The sequence below is a fragment of the Rattus norvegicus genome, chromosome 10 (genome assembly GCF_021556685.1).
Source record: "Rattus norvegicus strain SHRSP/BbbUtx chromosome 10, alternate assembly SHRSP_T2T, whole genome shotgun sequence".
Lineage (NCBI taxonomy): Eukaryota > Metazoa > Chordata > Mammalia > Rodentia > Muridae > Rattus > Rattus norvegicus.
In genome coordinates this window covers 109,336,850-109,354,569 of record NC_141543.1, presented here as the reverse complement: position 1 = coordinate 109,354,569, position 17,720 = coordinate 109,336,850, and the positions used below count along the sequence as shown (strand labels likewise).

General features: G+C 53.6%; 1 protein-coding gene and 1 long non-coding RNA gene across 51 annotated transcripts in view; one reads left to right on the top strand and one right to left on the bottom strand.

Annotated features, from left to right (window-relative positions):
* Positions 1-17,720, top strand: part of Tmc6 (transmembrane channel like 6) — an 18,212-nt gene extending 492 nt beyond the window's left edge. Inside the window, exons 1-21 of one of the 50 annotated variants that reach the window (XM_087574392.1) lie at positions 535-668; positions 828-964; positions 1,950-2,083; positions 2,217-2,332; positions 2,466-2,557; positions 2,871-3,029; positions 5,364-5,469; positions 5,628-5,727; positions 5,906-6,163; positions 6,548-6,738; positions 7,880-8,024; positions 8,810-8,965; positions 9,561-9,712; positions 9,798-9,977; positions 12,644-12,739; positions 12,911-12,986; positions 13,921-14,054; positions 14,150-14,326; positions 14,431-14,509; positions 15,996-16,063; positions 17,363-17,720. In XM_087574392.1, coding sequence (XP_087430518.1) covers positions 2,539-2,557; positions 2,871-3,029; positions 5,364-5,469; positions 5,628-5,727; positions 5,906-6,163; positions 6,548-6,738; positions 7,880-8,024; positions 8,810-8,965; positions 9,561-9,712; positions 9,798-9,977; positions 12,644-12,739; positions 12,911-12,986; positions 13,921-14,054; positions 14,150-14,326; positions 14,431-14,509; positions 15,996-16,063; positions 17,363-17,414 — 2,148 coding nt within the window. In that variant the 5' untranslated portion in view covers positions 535-668; positions 828-964; positions 1,950-2,083; positions 2,217-2,332; positions 2,466-2,538 and the 3' untranslated portion in view covers positions 17,415-17,720. 50 annotated transcript variants of the gene reach the window in all.
* LOC148003198 (uncharacterized) lies at positions 1,984-4,290 on the bottom strand. Its single transcript, XR_015632300.1, has 2 exons — positions 3,645-4,290; positions 1,984-3,528 (listed from the first exon to the last, which is right to left on the bottom strand). It is a non-coding gene; the product is annotated as an uncharacterized LOC148003198 (long non-coding RNA).

Genomic DNA, 17,720 nt, shown 5'->3' with positions numbered 1-17,720 from the left:
TTCTCACTGTCCCCCTGTCTGTATCCTATGGAGCATCTTGGTGGCCAAGTCCCCTGCTCCAGCTGGTGACACCTAGAGGCTGGTGACGCTTTCTCAGGTTCAAATTTCCTCATCTGTGAAATACAAAGGTCTTGGCATGGCATTTGGGGCAATGGCTACCGGAAGCAGCTTAACTCTAGCTTTAGAAACAGACACCACGCCCAGGGCGGAGTAGGCAGTAACTCCTTTCCTCAGCCCCAGATAGGGAACAGTTAACCAGGCTGGGTGGAGGGGATTACTCAATCCTGAGTGGGAAGGCTAGGGACTGGTAAGTGACACCGGGACGTGGAAATACCGACCCTCTTTAGAAACTCAGAGAAAATTAGGGACTCCACCTAGGGGTTGTGTACATCCAAGTGCTGGGACACGCCCACTTTACTCAGACTTGAGGGTGAAGTGCTAGGGTGGAGTCCCAGGCTGGCTCCCACAGGGCATCGTTTTGGATGGGCGGGGCCTACCGGCAGGCAAGAACAAATCACGTGACCTCCGGGGCCCACTGCCACAGGGGCGGGTGGTGAGGCTACCTCCAGCTGCCAGTCTGGAAACCATCAAAGGTTACCCTGTACCCTTAATTACTGTCTGCTGGTGGGGCTGAGACTCGCGGTTCCCCGCGGCGGGTGCGCGCACAGGTGAGTCACTTGGGAAAGCAGGGCTCCTTCAAGTAACTGGGCGCCGGGACCCGGGTGCAGGGTCGCAGCGCCGGTGTAGGGGCGGTTGCTTCCGCCAGGTGGTTGACTGCTTGGGTGCGGGTTTTTGGAAACTGCCCGGCCTCTCCCAATCTGGCTCAGGGCGCAGGATGGTGCACCCCGGAACAGCGCACACCTGGCGGGCCGCAGGAGGACTGAAGACCAGGAGCCCAGGCAGATCTGGAGTCCCCGCCCGGCCCGTAGCCTCGGAAGCAGCCCCAGCTTCCTATGGAGAAGAGGTGTGGGCCCGCCTGGGGCCTTGAGCTTGAGAAGTTCTGTGGCCAGGGAGGGAACCCTGGAACTAAGAGGGCGCTACCTCTCCTGACTGCTTTCCAACCAGGCTGTGCCGCCGCCGGCCGGCACCAGGCCGGCCTCTCCCTGCTGTGCTCCAGGGCAGCGCAGGCGGGGGCGTGCCGGGCGGCAGTCCCGGTTGTGTGGGGACTCTCGGCCGTCGGGGGAGCTCAGAAAACTGCGAGTTCACTAGGCAGGCGAAGGCTGGGACGAGCGGCCGACACGGCGGGACTTGCCTTCTAGGGGGCGATCCTGCAGGAGTCAAGTGATTGGCTGCTTTTTCCGCCGCGCTCTCCGTTCGGGCCTTGGGCCAGGAGGACAATGAGCCCCTAACAACGCTCTGGTTGCAACTGTGCCCGGTGACAGAGCTGGACAAAAGGGAGCTTGTGTCAGCCCAGCTTCTCCCTCCAGCCTTCCGCTGAGTCGGGAATGTAGGGAGTCAGCCTCCCGAGGACACGAGGACCTTGAAGCACCCAGACCCGAGTGTTGGGGGTGGGTTTCAAGGAGTCCAGTGTGTGGAAGCTGCCTCCGGTGCTGGGGGAAGGGCTTTGCAGCTGTCTGGCCGCACTTCCTGCTAGAGAAAGCACTTTGGGGTCATAGGGCGGGCACAGGGAAGTCCTCCCAACCCCTGCTCTAAAAGGATGTTCCTAGGGCCTCGCCTGGGAACAGACCAGAAACGGTCAGTGTTCACAGGTCTTTCCTTTTTCTCCCGGTACTAGCGACATCTAGGAAACCAAAGTGGGAGCCGCGGCCTCACCCTTCCTTCCTGTTTTCTTCCCTCCCCCACGGCCCGTCATTGTGGGAATGTTATTTGGGCCCACTCATGTAACCGCGTGTTTAGCTGTGGATGGGGGGCGGGTGGGGGTTCCTGCAGTGTGTGTCTGTGCCTGATGTATGGGCCCCAAGCATTGAAAGCTCGTTTTGTCTCAACAGATGGACCGTATGGGATTCCACTGGCTGCATCTAGTCTCTGAGCTCCCCTAGGTCTGCAGGGTGTACACCACAGCCATGGCTAAGCCGCTGGCTTTAGCCTTCGATGTTCCAGAGACCACAGGAGGGGACGAAGAGTAAGTACCCTGGGGCTGGTGGTCTTCGATGTCTTTGTGTTAGTTACCCTGTCGGGTGTGAAGCCTTCTCCGGCAAGTGGGAGGGGGCGGGGCGCGAGCACGGATTCCCACGCATGCTCCTCCTCCCTAGTAGCCTGGAGCCCAGCCCCTATGAAGAGAGTGAAGTCCACGACTCCTTCCACCAGCTCATTCAAGAGCAGAGTCTTCGGGTGGCCGAGGAGGGGCTGGAGTTACTGTCCCTGGGTCCAGGTGAGCCCAGGCTTGCCCTCTGACCAGGTGTGGGCGGGACCTGGGGATATATGCCCTCACGTTACAGGATTGGAGTGGGTGGGGTGGGCTGGGTGGGACAACTGAACTGCAGCATCTTGTCATCCCTAGGCAGAGGTGACCAGACCCTCCCTAGACCTGAAGGCGCCCCTGTCCTTAGCACGGCCACTCTCCGCATCTTGGCCAGCATGCCCAGTCGTACCATTGGTGAGTGGGGTCCTCTGTCCCAGTGCTAGCCTTCACCCTAGCTGGGGTCTGTGAACCTATGGTCACTTCTTCCGGGCTCTCGCTCGACTTTACTGCTGTGGGAGCCTGAAGTTCATCATATGCCTGGGTCATCACTACCCTTGCTGGATTCTAAACATGACCATAGGGGTAAAATAGGCTCTTGGGTTATTTCCCCAAGCCCTGGGAAGAGCTGAGGGATAGGCAGGCCTGGTGCTGAGGGATGTGAACTTGCCAGTGGGATGCGAAGCTGTCCTGTTCCTCCTCTCTAACACCCTGCCACCTGGTTTCCAAGGTCGCAGCCGGGGGGCCATCATTTCCCAGTACTACAACCGCACGGTGAGGCTTCGGCGCAGGAGCAGCCGGCCCTTGCTGGGGAATGTGGTGCGCTCTGCCCGGCCCAGCCTTCGGCTGTATGACCTGGAGCTGGACCCCACGATCCTGGAGGAGGATGGTGAGTTGAATAACCCGGCCTGCTGGCCGGGCAGGAGCTGGAACGAAAGCAACAGGGTCAGGGAGCCCCTTTCTGTTTCTGTCTGAGGACTGCCTTTGGATGAGCTGCAAAGGTCTTCTCCAGGGCAGGTATTTAAACCTCCACCCACCACCACCGAATCTATCACTGACCGCTGTGGAGGCTTCCAGCATGAGCTGACAAATGGGTGAGCAGGAGCCTGAAGCTCAGAGACAAGCACTGGAAAAGACCTCAGGGGAGAGGCCCGGGAGCAGCCCGGCCCAGATATCCTGGGAGGCTTCCTGGAGAAACTGACTGGAGTGGAGGAGGCAGGTGCTAAGGCCCACAGGCCTGAACAAACCTGGTTGTGTTCAAAGCCAACGTGAAGAGACTTGGGAACAGAGGCAAGCCCTTGGCTACTGATGGTGGGAGCCAAGTGGGTTGGAGGGACGTGGGTTCTATGGACTTTGCCAACCCAGTCATGTCCCACCTTCTTCTTCTTCTTTTTTTTTTTTTTCTTTTTTTTTTCTTCTTTTTTTTTTTTTCCGGGGCTGGGGACCGAACCCAGGACCTTGCGCTTCCTAGTCAAGCGCTCTACCACTGAGCCAAATCCCCAACCCCTCTTTTTTTTTTTTTTAAGATTTATTTATTTATTATATATGAGTACACTATAGCTGTCTTCAGACACACCAGAAGAGGGCATCAGATCTCTTTACAGATGGTTGTGAGCCACCATGTGGTTCCTGGGAATTGAACTCATGACCTCTGGAAGAGCAATCGGGTGCTCTTAACCGCTGAGCCATCTCTCCAGCCCCTTGTTTTGTTTTTTAATCTATTTTATGTATGTGAGTACACTGTCACTGTCTTCAGACACACCAGAAGAGGGCATCAGATCCCATTACAGATGGTTGTGAGCCACCATGCGCTTGCTGGGAATTGAACTCAGGACCTCTGGAAGAGCAGTCAGTGCTCTTTAACCGCATGTTCCACCTTCTTGAAGGCCGGCTCTCCTGGCTTCTTTCTCCTTCCCTCCCTCATCTTCCCTCTCTGTGGTGTGAAGCGAGCGTTAGAGCAAACACTCTGCTGCTGTCTGTGTCTTCAGGCTCTTGCTCAGGTTGGCTTTGAACTCTGGTCCTTCTGCCTCCCCAGATGATTTGTCTGTAAAGTTGGAGTTAGAAAAATTCCCTCCGGGGTTGGGGATTTAGCTCAGTGGTAGAGCGCTTGCCTAGGAAGCGCAAGGCCCTGGGTTCGGTCCCCAGCTCCGAAAAAAAAGAACCAAAAAAAAAAAAAAAAAAAAAAAGGGCAAAAAAAAAAAAAAAAGAAAAATTCCCTCCTCGGGGTGGTTATAAAGATGAGGGCTGCGTCTCCCTATATTGTGGGGCCGGAAGTGTGGTGAACTCCTCTTCCTGTTGCTGTGGTGCCGTGCCCTGCCAAAGGCACACACAGAGCACAGGGTTCACTGTGACTCATGCTCAGACTCCAACCTAGTGTTTCTAGGTCATCAAGGTGACAGGGGCTTCAAGCAGGAGTCCAGTTAGGGTGAATGAATGAATGAACGAATGCTGGGACTCAGCTCACTTCGCCACTTTATATCATGCAAGACCCCCTGTCCAGTCTTTTGATGGGTCTTCCCACACTGATTAAAATAATAAACATAACCCCTCCCAGGCAAGCTCAGAGACCCATCTTCAGGTGACTCTAGAGTCTGTCAAGTCTGTCAACACTGACATCACAGCGGCCATGATTCCCTTGTCGCTTTGTGCGTCGATCCTGACAGGCTGGGGACCTCTAAGATAGGGGAGAACACCGCTGGCCCCCGAAAGTCTTTATGCTGAGTCTCAGGGTACCTGAGAAGTGCGGTGTGGGCGGGTGGCAGCCTACCCCATCCCCTCTACTCTACAAGGAGGAGATCACTGCTGGGGAGTACGGGGCCCCTGGGCCTCAAGGATGTTGGGATCTGGTGGACTGGAGAATGGGCTTCTGGGCTTGAGAGGTAGAAGAAAATGGAAGGAGAGAGCTGTCAGAGGATGGTCTGGACTGTTGCCTGGGTCGGACTTTGGTTATAAGAGCAGAGGGGAAGGGGTTGGGGATTTAGCACAGTGGTAGAACGCTTGCCTAGGAAGCGCAAGGCCCTGGGTTCGGTCCCCAGCTCCGGAAAAAAAAAAAAAAAAAGACAGTGTAAAAAAAAAAAAAAAAAAAAAAAAAAAAAAAAAAGAGCAGAGGGGAGCCATCTGGGTGGTCTTAGGGGGTTGTGTTGGGCCGGAAGCCATCCAGGGCCCTCATTGGAATGCGAGAGGAGGGATGCTGGGCACTGAGGGATCTTCTTCCTCTGGGCAGAGAAGCGGAGCCTGTTAGTGAAGGAGCTTCAGGGTCTGTCGGTGGCCCAGAGGGACCACATGGTCCGGAACATGCCCTTGAGTCTGGGGGAGAAACGCTGGCTCCGGTAAGTGCTCTGTGGCCTCAGCCGACCTTCCTGAGCAGGGTGGGGGATGGGGGAGGGTGGGGGTTGGGGTGGGTTTAGGGGAGGGTAGGGGTGGGGGGTGCAACAGCATCTCTTTGCAGTTTAGGCATTTGTGGTCTAAGTATTGTCTCTGTCCTCAGGGAGAAAAGTTGGAGCCCAAAGGTAAAGCGGAGGGACCAGCAGGGCCGCCGCCGCGGGGCCTTCTCCTGCTGTAGTCGGCTCAGATACACCTGTATGCTGGTATGAGCTCTGCGCTGTGAGGTCATCTGCTGTGGATGTGGGTGGCTGGGGTTGAGGACACCCCACCCCCCCGTTGCTGTTCCATCAATGGACTTCTAACTCCAACCTTTCCCTGGGGCCGTGTGCAATCTGTCCTGGCATCCCGGCCCCTCAGGGCTATCCTTGTCTGTTCCTACAGGCCCTTCACAGCCTGGGGCTGGCACTGCTCTCAGGCCTGTATGCTGCCAGGCCATGGCGCTACGCTCTGAAGCAGATCGGTGGCCAGTTTGGCTCCAGCGTCCTCTCCTACTTCCTCTTCCTGAAGACCTTGCTGGCCTTCAACACGCTGATGTTGCTGCCTTTGCTGGCCTTCCTCGTGGGTGTGCAAGCTGCCTTTCCTCCTGACCCGGCCGGCCCCGTGCCTACCTTCTCTGGTCTGGAACTCCTCACAGGCGGGGTGAGGCCTTCAGTTCTTGCCTTGGCTTCCTGTTCTGGTCTTGTCCCAGTTTTCCTGGTAGGCTCTTGCCTGTTCCTAGATGTCCCTAGGGGTGGTTTTCCCTTCTGGAGGCCCAAGAATGGGCTGGGGCAGTGGTTCTCAACCTGTGGGTCCCAACAACCCATTTGGAGTCCTAATACCAAGTATCCTGCGTATCAGATATTTACATTACATTTCATAACAGTAGCCAAATTACAGTTATGAAGTAGCAACAAAATAATCTTACGGTTGGGGTCACCGCAGCACGAGGAGCTGTATCAAAGGGTCCCAGTCTTACAAAGGTTGAGAGGCCCCTGGTGAGGGGAAGGGAGGGAGCATGTCTGATTGTGCTTGGCCTCCTGACAGGGCTGGTTCACACACACCGTTATGTACTACGGCTACTACAGTAACACCACGCTGAGACAGTCATGTGCCTCCGCTCGGGAAGGTGGCCTGTGCAGTCCCAGGCTGGGCAGCCTGCCCTATAACATGCCATTGGCCTACCTCTTCACAGTGGGGGCTGCCTTCTTCATTACCTGCATCGTTCTGGTATACAGGTATACCTTAACCACGTGCCCTCGCACCTTCCTCTCAGCGTGGGTTCTCCTTCTGTCTGTCTTTCCTGTTCTTTGTCCACCCTCCTCCTTATCTGTCCCCTCATGTCTGCCTACCCATGTTCCTATTTTGTTCCCTCATATCCCATGTGTTCCTATTGAGCCACCCATCTACTCACCCACCCATTTACCCATCCGTCTCTTTATCCTGATTAAGTCTTCTATGCGGTACATCTATTCATCCACTCAATCCCATTCATCTACATGCCTGTTCACCTGTACACCCACTTACCCATCTAAATATCCCTGTATCTCTTACTTGTGCTTTCTTCTGTCAGTCCATCCATCCATCCACCAACTCACCCATCCATCCACCCACCCATCTACCCATCCACCCAAACACCCATCCATCCATCCATCCATCCATCCATCCATCCATCCATCCATCTGTCCATCCACCCACCCATCCATCCATCAGTCCATCCATCATCCGTCCATCTACCAACTCACCCATCCATCATCTATCCACCCACCCATCTTTTTTTAAAGATTTTTTTATTTATTATATATAAGTACACTGTAGCTGTCTTCAGATACACCAGAAGAGGGCATCAGAACTCTTTACAGATGGTTGTGAGCCACCATGTGGTTGCTGGGAATTGAACTCAGCACCTCTAGAAGAGCAGTCAGTGCTCTTAACCGCTGAGCCATTTCTCCGGCCCTCAAATCCTTTTTTTTTTAAGATTTATTTATTATATATGAATACACTGTAGCTGTCTTCAGACACACCAGAAGAGAGCATTGAATCTCATTATAGATGGTTGTGAGCCACCATGTGGGTGCTGGGATTTGAACTCAGGACCTCAGAAAGAGCAGTTGGTGCTCTTAACCACTGAGCCATCTCTCCAGCCCCCACCCACCCATCTTATCTATCCATCCATCAATCCATTTGTCCATCTGTCCATCCATCATCCATCCATCCACCCACCCACCCACTCATCCATTCATCCACCCATCCATCCATCCACCCACCCACCCTACACTCATCCATCCATCCATCCATCCATCCACCCACCCATCCATCCATCTTCCTGTCTGTCCACCCATCCTTCCCATCATCACCGCTCATCTCTGTGCTCTCTAGCATGTCCCACTCCTTTGGGGAAAGCTACCGGGTTGGCAGTACCAAGGGGATCCATGCTCTTACCGTCTTCTGCTCCTGGGACTACAAGGTGACACAGAAGAGGGCTTCCCGTGTCCAGCAGGACAGCATCCGCACTCAGCTGAAGGTAAGCAGCTACCTGTCCCACACATGGTTGCCCAGTTTCTGCAGACCTTAGCCTCTTGGGATCAAATAGCTGGTCTGTGTGAAGTGGTGTATGGCTGTGACCTGGCCTTGAGGTTCTAGGCTGTGGTCTTCTCTTCCTAATACTGGCTGGGGGATCTGATGCTCCCACACCTTACTTCAGTTGGGTTGCCTCTGTGGCATTAGTCCTGAGCTTCAGGGACATGAAGGAGCCGGAGTTACAGAAGCTGCTCCAATGGGTTTGCTTGGGCCAGGAGGAGGAGGAGGAGTGGGGTTCAGAAAGGACCCAGGGTCACCTTTCTGCGTGGGATTTTATCTTCCTACCCTGAACCTGTCAGCTGTGAACAGCTCCCTCTATAGTCGCTAGTAACTGTAGTAGCCAGGGGCTAAGGACTGCAGGGAACATGGAGGCACAGAGGTCAAATCATCTGTCCAAGGTCCCAGGGCCTGCTGGGCCTGGTGGGAATTCTCTGCCCCTCTGGGGTTTTGTGACAGTTCCTCTTGGGGACTGGTGTCCACCCTGCAAGGGGCTTGGTTGGCTAGGGGCTGCCCATGCCCATGGAATGGGGCAAAGGCCACAGGTCAGGCACTGGGGTTTCCTGGAGACAACTCTAGTGAAGGGGGGAAGAGAGACAGGCCTCAAGGTGGTGACCATCCTGTACTCCCTGTGTCCTAGATGTGTGGCCTGAGCCAGTTTAGCGAAGGGAGGGGCTGGGCAGCCTGCTTGTGTGTCAGGCTGTCTGGTGACAGACACACTATCACCTGCAGGAGCTGCTGGCCGAATGGCAACTGCGAAAGCGCCCTCGGAGTGTGTGTGGGCAACTGAGGCAGGTTGTTGTCCTAGGTCTGGGGTGGCTGCTGTGTCTGGGTTCCACCGTGGGCTGCACAGTGGCTGTCCTTACCTTCTCAGAGACAATGATTCAGGTAAGGCAAGGGACAAAACACCCAGTGTCTTAGATCCCATAACCCCATCAGGCCTGGGTCACCCTCCGTGGTTCTCATGCCCTCCCCTGCTTCCTTTGTGGTTGGAACCGAGGCCTGGAGCATGTTGTATGTCTCACTTAGGAGAGGGCGTTGCTACCTGCCTTGTTGCCTCTGTTTTAGTCAGGGTTTCTATTCCTGCACAAATATCATGACCAAGAAGCAAGTCGGGGAGGAAAGGGTTTATTCAGCTCACACTTCCACACTGCTGTTCATCACCGAAGTCAGGACTGGAACTCAAGCAGGTCAGGAAGCAGGAGCTGATGCAGAGGCCATGGAGGGATGTTACTTACTGGCTTGCTTCCCCTGGCTTGATCAGCCTGCTCTCTTATAGAACCCAAGACCACCCACAATGGCATTTCCTCAAGGGAGGCTCCTTTCTCTATGATAACTCCAGCTTGTGTCAAGTTGACACACAAAACCAGCCAGTACACCCCGTTTTCCAGCCAGACCCTTTCTGTAGTCTCTGCTCCCCACACGATGGCATGTGCCTGAAGGTAGTGAACCTTTTCTAACAGAACCCTCTCTGTTCTCACAGAGACCTGCTTCTGGTGGCCAGGGGTTGGAGATGTTGGCCCTGCCGCTGGTCGTCAGTGTCCTTAACCTGGTTGCCTCCTACCTGTTCCGTGGTCTGGCCGCTCTGGAGCGACATGACTCCCCTGTGTTGGAGGTATACATGGCCATCTGCAGGTGTGTGGCTGGGAGCTCGGGCTGCTGGATAGGGCTCTCTCTTGCCTGGCCTCCCCCTTAGCCTCCAAAACCCCCACCTGTCCAGGAACCTAATCCTGAAGATGGCTGTCCTGGGAGTGCTCTGCTATCATTGGCTGGGCCGCAGGGTGGCCGCCCTGCAGGACCAGTGCTGGGAGGACTTCGTGGGCCAGGAACTGTACCGCTTCATGGTGGTGGATTTCATCTTCGTGCTCTTGGACTCCCTTTTCGGCGAGTTAGTGTGGAGGTGAGGATGGAGGCCTTCCCACCCTGTCCTCTGGGCTCCGGGCACCAGCCTGTGAGAGGTTCTTAGACAAGGAGGATGGTGGGAGGCAGGATGTGGGGTAGTTTCAGAGGGAAAGGAAAGTGGGGTTTCAGTGTTGCTCAGAGACAGAGGAAGAGAGAGGAGTCATCGTCTTTCAAATGTACTGGGGGCGGGGCATAGTTTCTAGTTTTTTGATCAACCTTTAACTCCTTCTGCACTTAATGATAAGTCCTTCTGGACTTAATGATAGTTGAAAAGTAAGACTTTTTTTTTCAACCCTAACCCTTTTTCTTTTTGGTCTTTCGAGACAGGGCTTTTTCGGTTCTTTTTTTTTTTTTGGAGCTGGGGACCGAACCCAGGGCCTTGCGCTTCCTAGGCAAGCGCTCTACCACTGAGCTAAATCCCCAACCCCGAGACAGGGCTTTTTCATGTATAGCCCTGGCTGTCCTGAACTTACTCTGTGCACCAGGCTGGCCTTGAACTCAGAGATCCACATGCCTCTGCCTCCCAAGTGCAGGGATTAAAGGTGTGTGCATCACACCTGGCTTTAAACTCTTCTTTGACTTTTTTTTAAAAATTGTGTAGTATGTGTGCACTCGAGCATGTGTGTGTGTATGTGTGTGTGTGTGTGTGTGTGTGTGTGTGTTTGTGTGTGTGTGTAGGTCAGTTTTCTCCTAATAGCGGATCAGCGGATCCTGGGGATTGAACTCATTAGGTTGGGTACATTTATCTACTGAGCCATCTTACCAGGACCTGCCCCTTTTCTTCCCATTGAGGTAAATCTTGATAGTCGTCCAGCCTTACCTCAAACTTCCTCCTACTTCCTCCTTCTGAGGGGCTGAGAGTGCACACCTATGCCACCCGACCCAGAAGTCCTTGTTTTTTGTCTTGTTTTGAGACAGGGTCTTGATGTAGTCCCAGCTGGTCTGGAACTCCCCACGCAGACCAAACTGGCCTTGAACTCACTGATCTGCCTGCCTTTGCCTCCCTAGTGCTGAGATTAAAGGCATGAGCCGCCATGCCTGGCACCTGTTGGTTTCTTGATACAAGATACATGGTGTCACCCTATAGTACAGGCTGGCCTTGGCCTTCTGAGTGCTTTGTCTTTTCTGAGTCCTGGCTGCCCTGGAGCTCACTGTGTAGTTCTGGCCTGCCTTATTCTTGGAATCCTCCTGTCTCAGCTTCCTGAGTGCCGTTGTTTCAGACATGTACCACCTTACCATTCTGTTTTTATTTTCTCATTTGTGTACTTGCCGTGTGTGTGTGTGTGTGTGTGTGTGTGTGTGTGTGTGTGTCTGTCTGTCTGTGGGGGTGGGGTGGGGTGGGGTGGCGTGGTGGCAGAGGCATTGAGAGGGAGTCAGAAATCTCTCCCCAGTCACAGCTGCTGCTACAGGCAGTCTTGAGCTACCTGGTGTGGGTGCTGGGAACTGAATTCAGGTCCTTTGGAAGAATAGCAGGAGCTTTTAACCACTGAGCCCACTCCAGCCCCCCACCTGCTTTGTTTGTTTGGTTTTAGAGCAGTGCAGCTCAAAAAAACACTTATTTTTATTTTATATGCACTGGCATTTTGCCTGCATGGATGACTGTGAGGGAGTGTCAGATCTTGAAGTTGTAGACAGTTGTGAACTGCCATGTGGGTGCTGGGAATTGGACCCAGTTCCTCTGGAAGAGCAGTCAGTGCTCTCAATCCGTGAGCCATTTCTCTAGCCCCAAGCAGCACAACTGTTTTTTCCTTTTTTAAAAATTTCTGGGGGTTGGGGATTTAGCTCAGTGGTAGAGCGCTTGCCTAGGAAGCGCAAGGCCCTGGGTTCGGTCCCCAGCTCCGGGAAAAAAAAGAACCCAAAAAAAAAAAAAAAAAAATCTGGGGTTGGGGATTTAGCTCAGTGGTAGGTAGAGCGCTTGCCTAGCAAGCACAAGGCCCTGGGTTCGGTCCCCAGCTCAAAAAAAAAAAATTCTTTTAAAAATTAATTTTTATTCAGACACACGAGAAGAGGGCATCAGATCCCATTATAGATGGTTGTGAGCCACTATGTGGGTGCTGGGGACCGAACTCAGGACCTCTGGAAGAGCATTCAGTGCTCTTTTTTTTTTTTTTTTTTTTTAAAGAAGATGAAGGAGGAGGAGGAAGAGAAGGAGAATTAAAGATTTATTTATTTATTTATTATATATAAGTACACTGTAGCTGTCTTCAGATACACCAGAAGAGGGCATCGGATCTCTTTACAGATGGTTGTGAGCCACCATGTGGTTGCTGGGAATTGAACTCATGACCTCTGGAAGAGCAGTCGGGTGCTCTTAACCACTGAGCCATCTCTCCAGCCCCATTCAGTGCTCTTAAACGCTGAGCCATCTCTCCAGCCCTGCAATGCAATTCTTTTTTTTTTTTTTTTTTTTTTTTTTTTTTTTTTGGTTCTTTTTTTCGGAGCTGGGGACCGAACCCAGGGCCTTGCGTTTCTGCAGTGCAATTCTTAATGCTGTGTGTTGAGATTGGTATTTCGCTTTGGGGAGAGGCTCAGACAGGCTTCTGCAGTGACAACCCTCAGGTCCTGGGTGTCTTTCCTGACATTTGTTGGGTGCTAAGTGGCTCTGCCTGGTGCTCTGGGGATGAGAGTCTCCCATGCTCATCTCTCAGGGGCTCCTCTGTCCAGGCTCATCTCAGAGAAGAAGCTCAAGACGGGGCAGAAGCCCGAGTTTGACATTGCCAGGAATGTTCTGGACCTGATTTATGGACAGACACTGACCTGGTGAGGGTCTCCCACTTGCTTCCCGCTGGCCATCAGCCAGTGCCTTCCTTCCCTGGGCCACGGCAGCCTTCCTTTGGTTCTGGGTGGGCAGTGGGTAGAGGGTAGAGGGTGGGTGGCTCTTTGGGCAGGGTTGGGAGGATGCTCACTGGCCCTGCCTGATGCTCTCCCTAGGCTGGGCGTCCTGTTCTCACCGCTCCTGCCTGCAGTGCAGATTCTCAGGCTGCTCCTGCTTTTCTACATCAAGAAGGTAGTAACATGGGCTGGGTGTGGTGGCAGGCACTTCTGATTCCAGCAATCAGGTGGCTGAGGCAGGCGTTTGCTGAGTTCAAGGCCAGCCTGATCTACATAAGTAGTCCTAGGGTAATTGGGGCTACATAGTGAGATACCCACCCCCCACCCCACCAAAAAAAAAAAAAAAAAAGAGGTGCTAATTTGGTAGCAGAGTGGACCTGTGGCACTGGGCTGCCCTCCCTGACATCTGTCTGAGGCATCTGCTGGAGAGATATCTGCTGGTTCCCATGTCTCTTGGGAGCGGCTCTGGGTTTCTTCCCAGTTGCTGTGTGGCTCTGGGTCCCTTGCTGGTCCTCCTCAGCTGCCTGCATTGGGTGATGTTCTCACCAGGCCACTGCCTTGTGGGAAGCTGAGATCCAGATGGTGCTGCTCAGTCAGTGCATGTAGCTGTGAAGGCCCCTTTTGCCCAGGTTTGCTGCTTCTCACTGCCTGGGGTGAGAGGGGGGCAGGGTCTCTGTTTCATCTTCAGTTCTGTCTTGGGGCCTGGCTCCAGGTCAGCGTTTGCCTTCCTCTTTGTGCTGTATTTACTGTCACTGTGACCAAGTCCCTGACATATAGAGCTTAAGGGAAAGGGGGTTTATTTTGGCTCATTGGGAGGGTACAGTCCCTGAGGATGAAGGCACGACAGTAGGAGCATGAGGCGGCTGGTCACACGGCGTCCTCGGTCGGAAAGCCGAGATGAATGCTGGTCCTTAGCTTGCTGTTGGGGTGGTGCTCCCAGCATTCAGGGTGGGTCCCCCTGCCCCCCCCTCCCCCCCCAGCTAAGTGAGTCTAGAAATGCTCACAGGGATGCTAAGCTTTGTTGGGCGGGTAACCAGGGTTGGGGGATGGAGTTTCGAGGGCAGGGCATGGTGCATTAGCGGAATGCAAATCCTAGCCTTTGTCCCCAGACAAGCCTGATAGCCAACTGCCAGGCACCTGGACGACCCTGGCTGGCTTCACACATGACCACCGTCTTCCTCACCCTGCTCTGCTTCCCGTCCTTTCTGGGTGCAGCCGTTTTCCTCTGCTACGCTGTCTGGCAGTGAGTGGAGGACTGTTCTTTGGCTTGGGGTGACACAGGCAATGTTTTGTCCTAGCTGGGAGTGGGACTCAGGGCCTGGTCTCCCTCTTCTCCAGGGTGAGGCCCTCAAGCACTTGTGGCCCCTTCCGGACTCTGAACACAATGTATGAGGCTGGCACGGTCTGGGTGCGTCGCCTGGAGCACGCAGGTTCTGGGGCCTCCTGGCTCCCCTGGCTGCATCACTTCCTTGTGGAGAATACTTTCTTCCTTTTCCTGGTGTCAGCCCTGCTGCTGTGAGTTCTAAGGTGGGGGTGGCAGTGAGAGGCTGGCCTGAGCTAGTGTCCTGTGTTGTCCTGGCTCTGTCATCAGCCTCCAGCCTGAGCCCCCATCTCCTCAGGGCTGTCATCTACCTCAACATCCAGGTGGTGAAAGGACAAAGGAAGGTCATCTGCCTGCTCAAGGAACAGATCCGGAATGTGAGTGGCAGCAGCCTGTGCACTGGGCTCTTAGGGTTCCCCTTAGCACACCTGTGTTTGCTGTTTTTGGAGAGGAGTTTTACTCTGTAGCCTAGGCAGTTGTGTCTGGTTTATCATCCACATCTTCTTTCTGTAGTGCTGGGTGTCAACCCCCCCCCCCCCCCAGGGCTTCCTGTGTGCCACTCTGTCAGCCGAGCTACATTTCCAACACTTTTTTTTTTTTTCCTTTTTCTTTTTTTCGGAGCTGGGGACCGAACCTAGGGCCTTGTGCTTGCTAGGCAAGCGCTCTACCACTGAGCTAAATCCCCAACCCCTACTTTTTTTTTTAATTTTAAAAGTTTTTATTTTCAAGTTAAAAAAAGATTTATTATATATATAGTACACTGTGGCTGTCTTCAGACACACCAGAAGAAGGCATCAGATCTCATTACAGATGGTTGTGAGCCACCATGTGGTTGCTGGGAATTGAACTCAGGACCTCTGGAAGAGCAGTCAGTGCTCTTAACTGCTGATCCATCTCTCCAGCCCTATTTTCAATTTTTTAATTTAGTGATGGTGTGCGGAGTTGGTTCTCCCACTTCTTTGTGGGTTCTGGGGGTCCATCTGACAGCCTTGGCTTTTGTTTTTGAGACAGGGTCTTACTTTGTAGCTCAGGCTGACCTTAATCTCAGAGTGATCCTCCTGTCTCAGCTGCTTGAGTCCTGGGATTAGTGTGAGACACTTGTGTGTGACTGGGGTTAAGCAGAGAGCAAACATGAAGCAGCCAGGCCTTGGGATGGAGTGGGCAAGGAACCTGTTGTCTGCTTTAGGTGTAGGAAAGTGTGGGCATACGTTACTGTGAGGTGCTAGGTATCTCTGGGGCTGTGTACATACACAGGCTCTCAGAAGCAATTTTGAGCTCTGGTTCAGGGTCATTCAGTTACATAATGAGACCAGCCTGGGCTTCAGGAGACTGTCTCTTTTTTTTTTTTTTTTTTTTTGTTCTTTTTTTTCGGAGCTGGGGACCGAACCCAGGGCCTTGCGCTTCCTAGGTAAGCGCTCTACCACTGAGCTAAATCCCCAACCCCCAGGAGACCGTCTCTTGAGAGAGGGTGTAATAGAAGAGGGATGGGCTTGTCTAGGGCAGAGGCAGGGCCAGTTTGAAATCGCAGTGGGCTGGCTCCTAGGCTTTCACAGTGAAACTCCCATTTTTACCTTGATTACTCACACATATGCTCACTTCAGTGTTTCTCTTTCTCTTTTACCTTTTTCATTTTTGAGACATAGTCTTACTAGGTATCCTTAGCTAGCCTAGAGTTTGCTGTGGAGATGGGCCCCCCTCACAGAGGGTGCCTGCCTCTGCCTGCTGCGCTGGGAGAGGTGTGAGTCGCTGTGCCCAGCCCCCTCTTGGACCGTCTGCTTCTTGTGATGCTGTGCTTCCCGCGTGAGCTCCAACTCTGTGGTGGAGGGCTGGACGTTTCTCATGCTTGTGTTCTGGCCATTCTAGGAGGGGGAGGACAAGATCTTCCTGATCAACAAGCTTCACTCTGTTTACGAGGAGGAGGGAATGAGCAGGTGATGCCAGAGGACCTGTGTGAACGGGTTGGGGGAGAAAGATGGTACATGGAAGGGGGCACTGGCTTCAGTGGCATCCCCTGGTGAGGCATCTCTGGGTTCTAGGAGTCAGCTCCTGGAGTGCCTTCAGTGTCCCTGCTACCTCAAAGCTGGGGTGGTGGCTGCTGAGATGCAGGGCTTGTGTAATCAGACACCCGTGGGGATGAAGAGCCACATTCAGGCACCACTGAGGCAGGCCAGCTTTATCTTCATTTAAACATTAAATATTAGGCTGGATCTCTGTGAATTTGAGGCCGGCCTGATCTATGAGTGAGTTCCAGGACAGCTAGGGTGGTTATACAGAGAAACTGTCTTTTTAAAGGCAAAGAGAAAATAATTTATGTGTATGGGTAGTGCTTTGCTTGCATTTACGCCTGTGGAGGTCTGTGAGCATCAGATCCCCCGGAACTGGAATTAAGCTATGTGGGTGCTGTGAATTGAACCTGGGTTTGCTGGAAGAGCAAATGCCATCTCTCCATTCTCACAGACTAGTTTTACAGTGACCCTGAAAACAGACTTTCTTCTCCCTGCTGAGTGGGGCACAGACACCCTGTTACAGTGCACACCTGCTGAGGTTCCCCCCCCCCCCCGTTAACAGTGCACATCTGCTGAGGTTCCCCCCCCCCGTGCACATCTGCTGAGGTTCCCCCCCCCCGTGCACATCTGCTGAGGTCCCCCCCCCATTACCGTGCACACTTGCTGAGGCCCCCGCCCTCCAGCAAGCTGAGGTTTGTTCCCTCAGGCCATGTTTGCAGGTCTTCAGCTGCAACCAGAGGGCTCCTCACTCTAAGGCTGATGCCCCGCACTGAAGGCATCTCAGATCATCTTGTCATCCTGGGCCTTGGGCTACCTTTCAGGGGAGCCCAAGGTCAGACACCCAGCCCTGCTCTTGTGCCTTGTAGAGACTGGCATTTTCCTTAGCAAGGTTGTGTGTGGGGGTTCGTGGTGGTCTTGGGCCCATCTGGTCCTCACAGCTGGCATGTGTGCTGTGCTCCTTGAGATCCTGTATGGATGATAGGCCTCCACTGAGGGGGCTGTTAGTGCAAACCGATCCCCACAAGGCTGCCGATACTCCTGTTTTGGCCTACACAGTGGCCAGTTCACGTGGTTCAGCTGCTTTCCCAGCAAGTCCCAGGACCATAATCCTGGTGGTTCTTCACACCCCCATGCCGGCCTTGCCTTCACTGCTGTATGTGGGGCCGGACTTGAATTCTCTGGGCCTTAGACCAGCCACTGACCCACTATTCGTGTTTCTGGCAGGCCTGGCAGAACCCAGGAAGCTACCATACCACCTGCAGCTCCTGAGGATTGAGGGTACAGGAAGGAACCCTGTACCCCAAGTCACCATGACCCTGTGGGTAGAGACTTGGACCTGCGATCCCCATAGGACCTGACAGTAGAGTGACTTTCCACAAACTCGAGTTGGCATGGAACAAGGCTATGGGATGCTCCCCCCCCCCCCCCCCCCGCAGGGTGAATCTACATAGCCGTGGGTGTCCTGGCACACACTCTGTAGACCAGGCTGGCCTTGAACTCAGAGATCTACCTGCTTCAAAGTGCTGGAACAAAGATGTACACCCCCTTTTAAAATTCCGATTAAATGGGTTTTGCAGTCTGA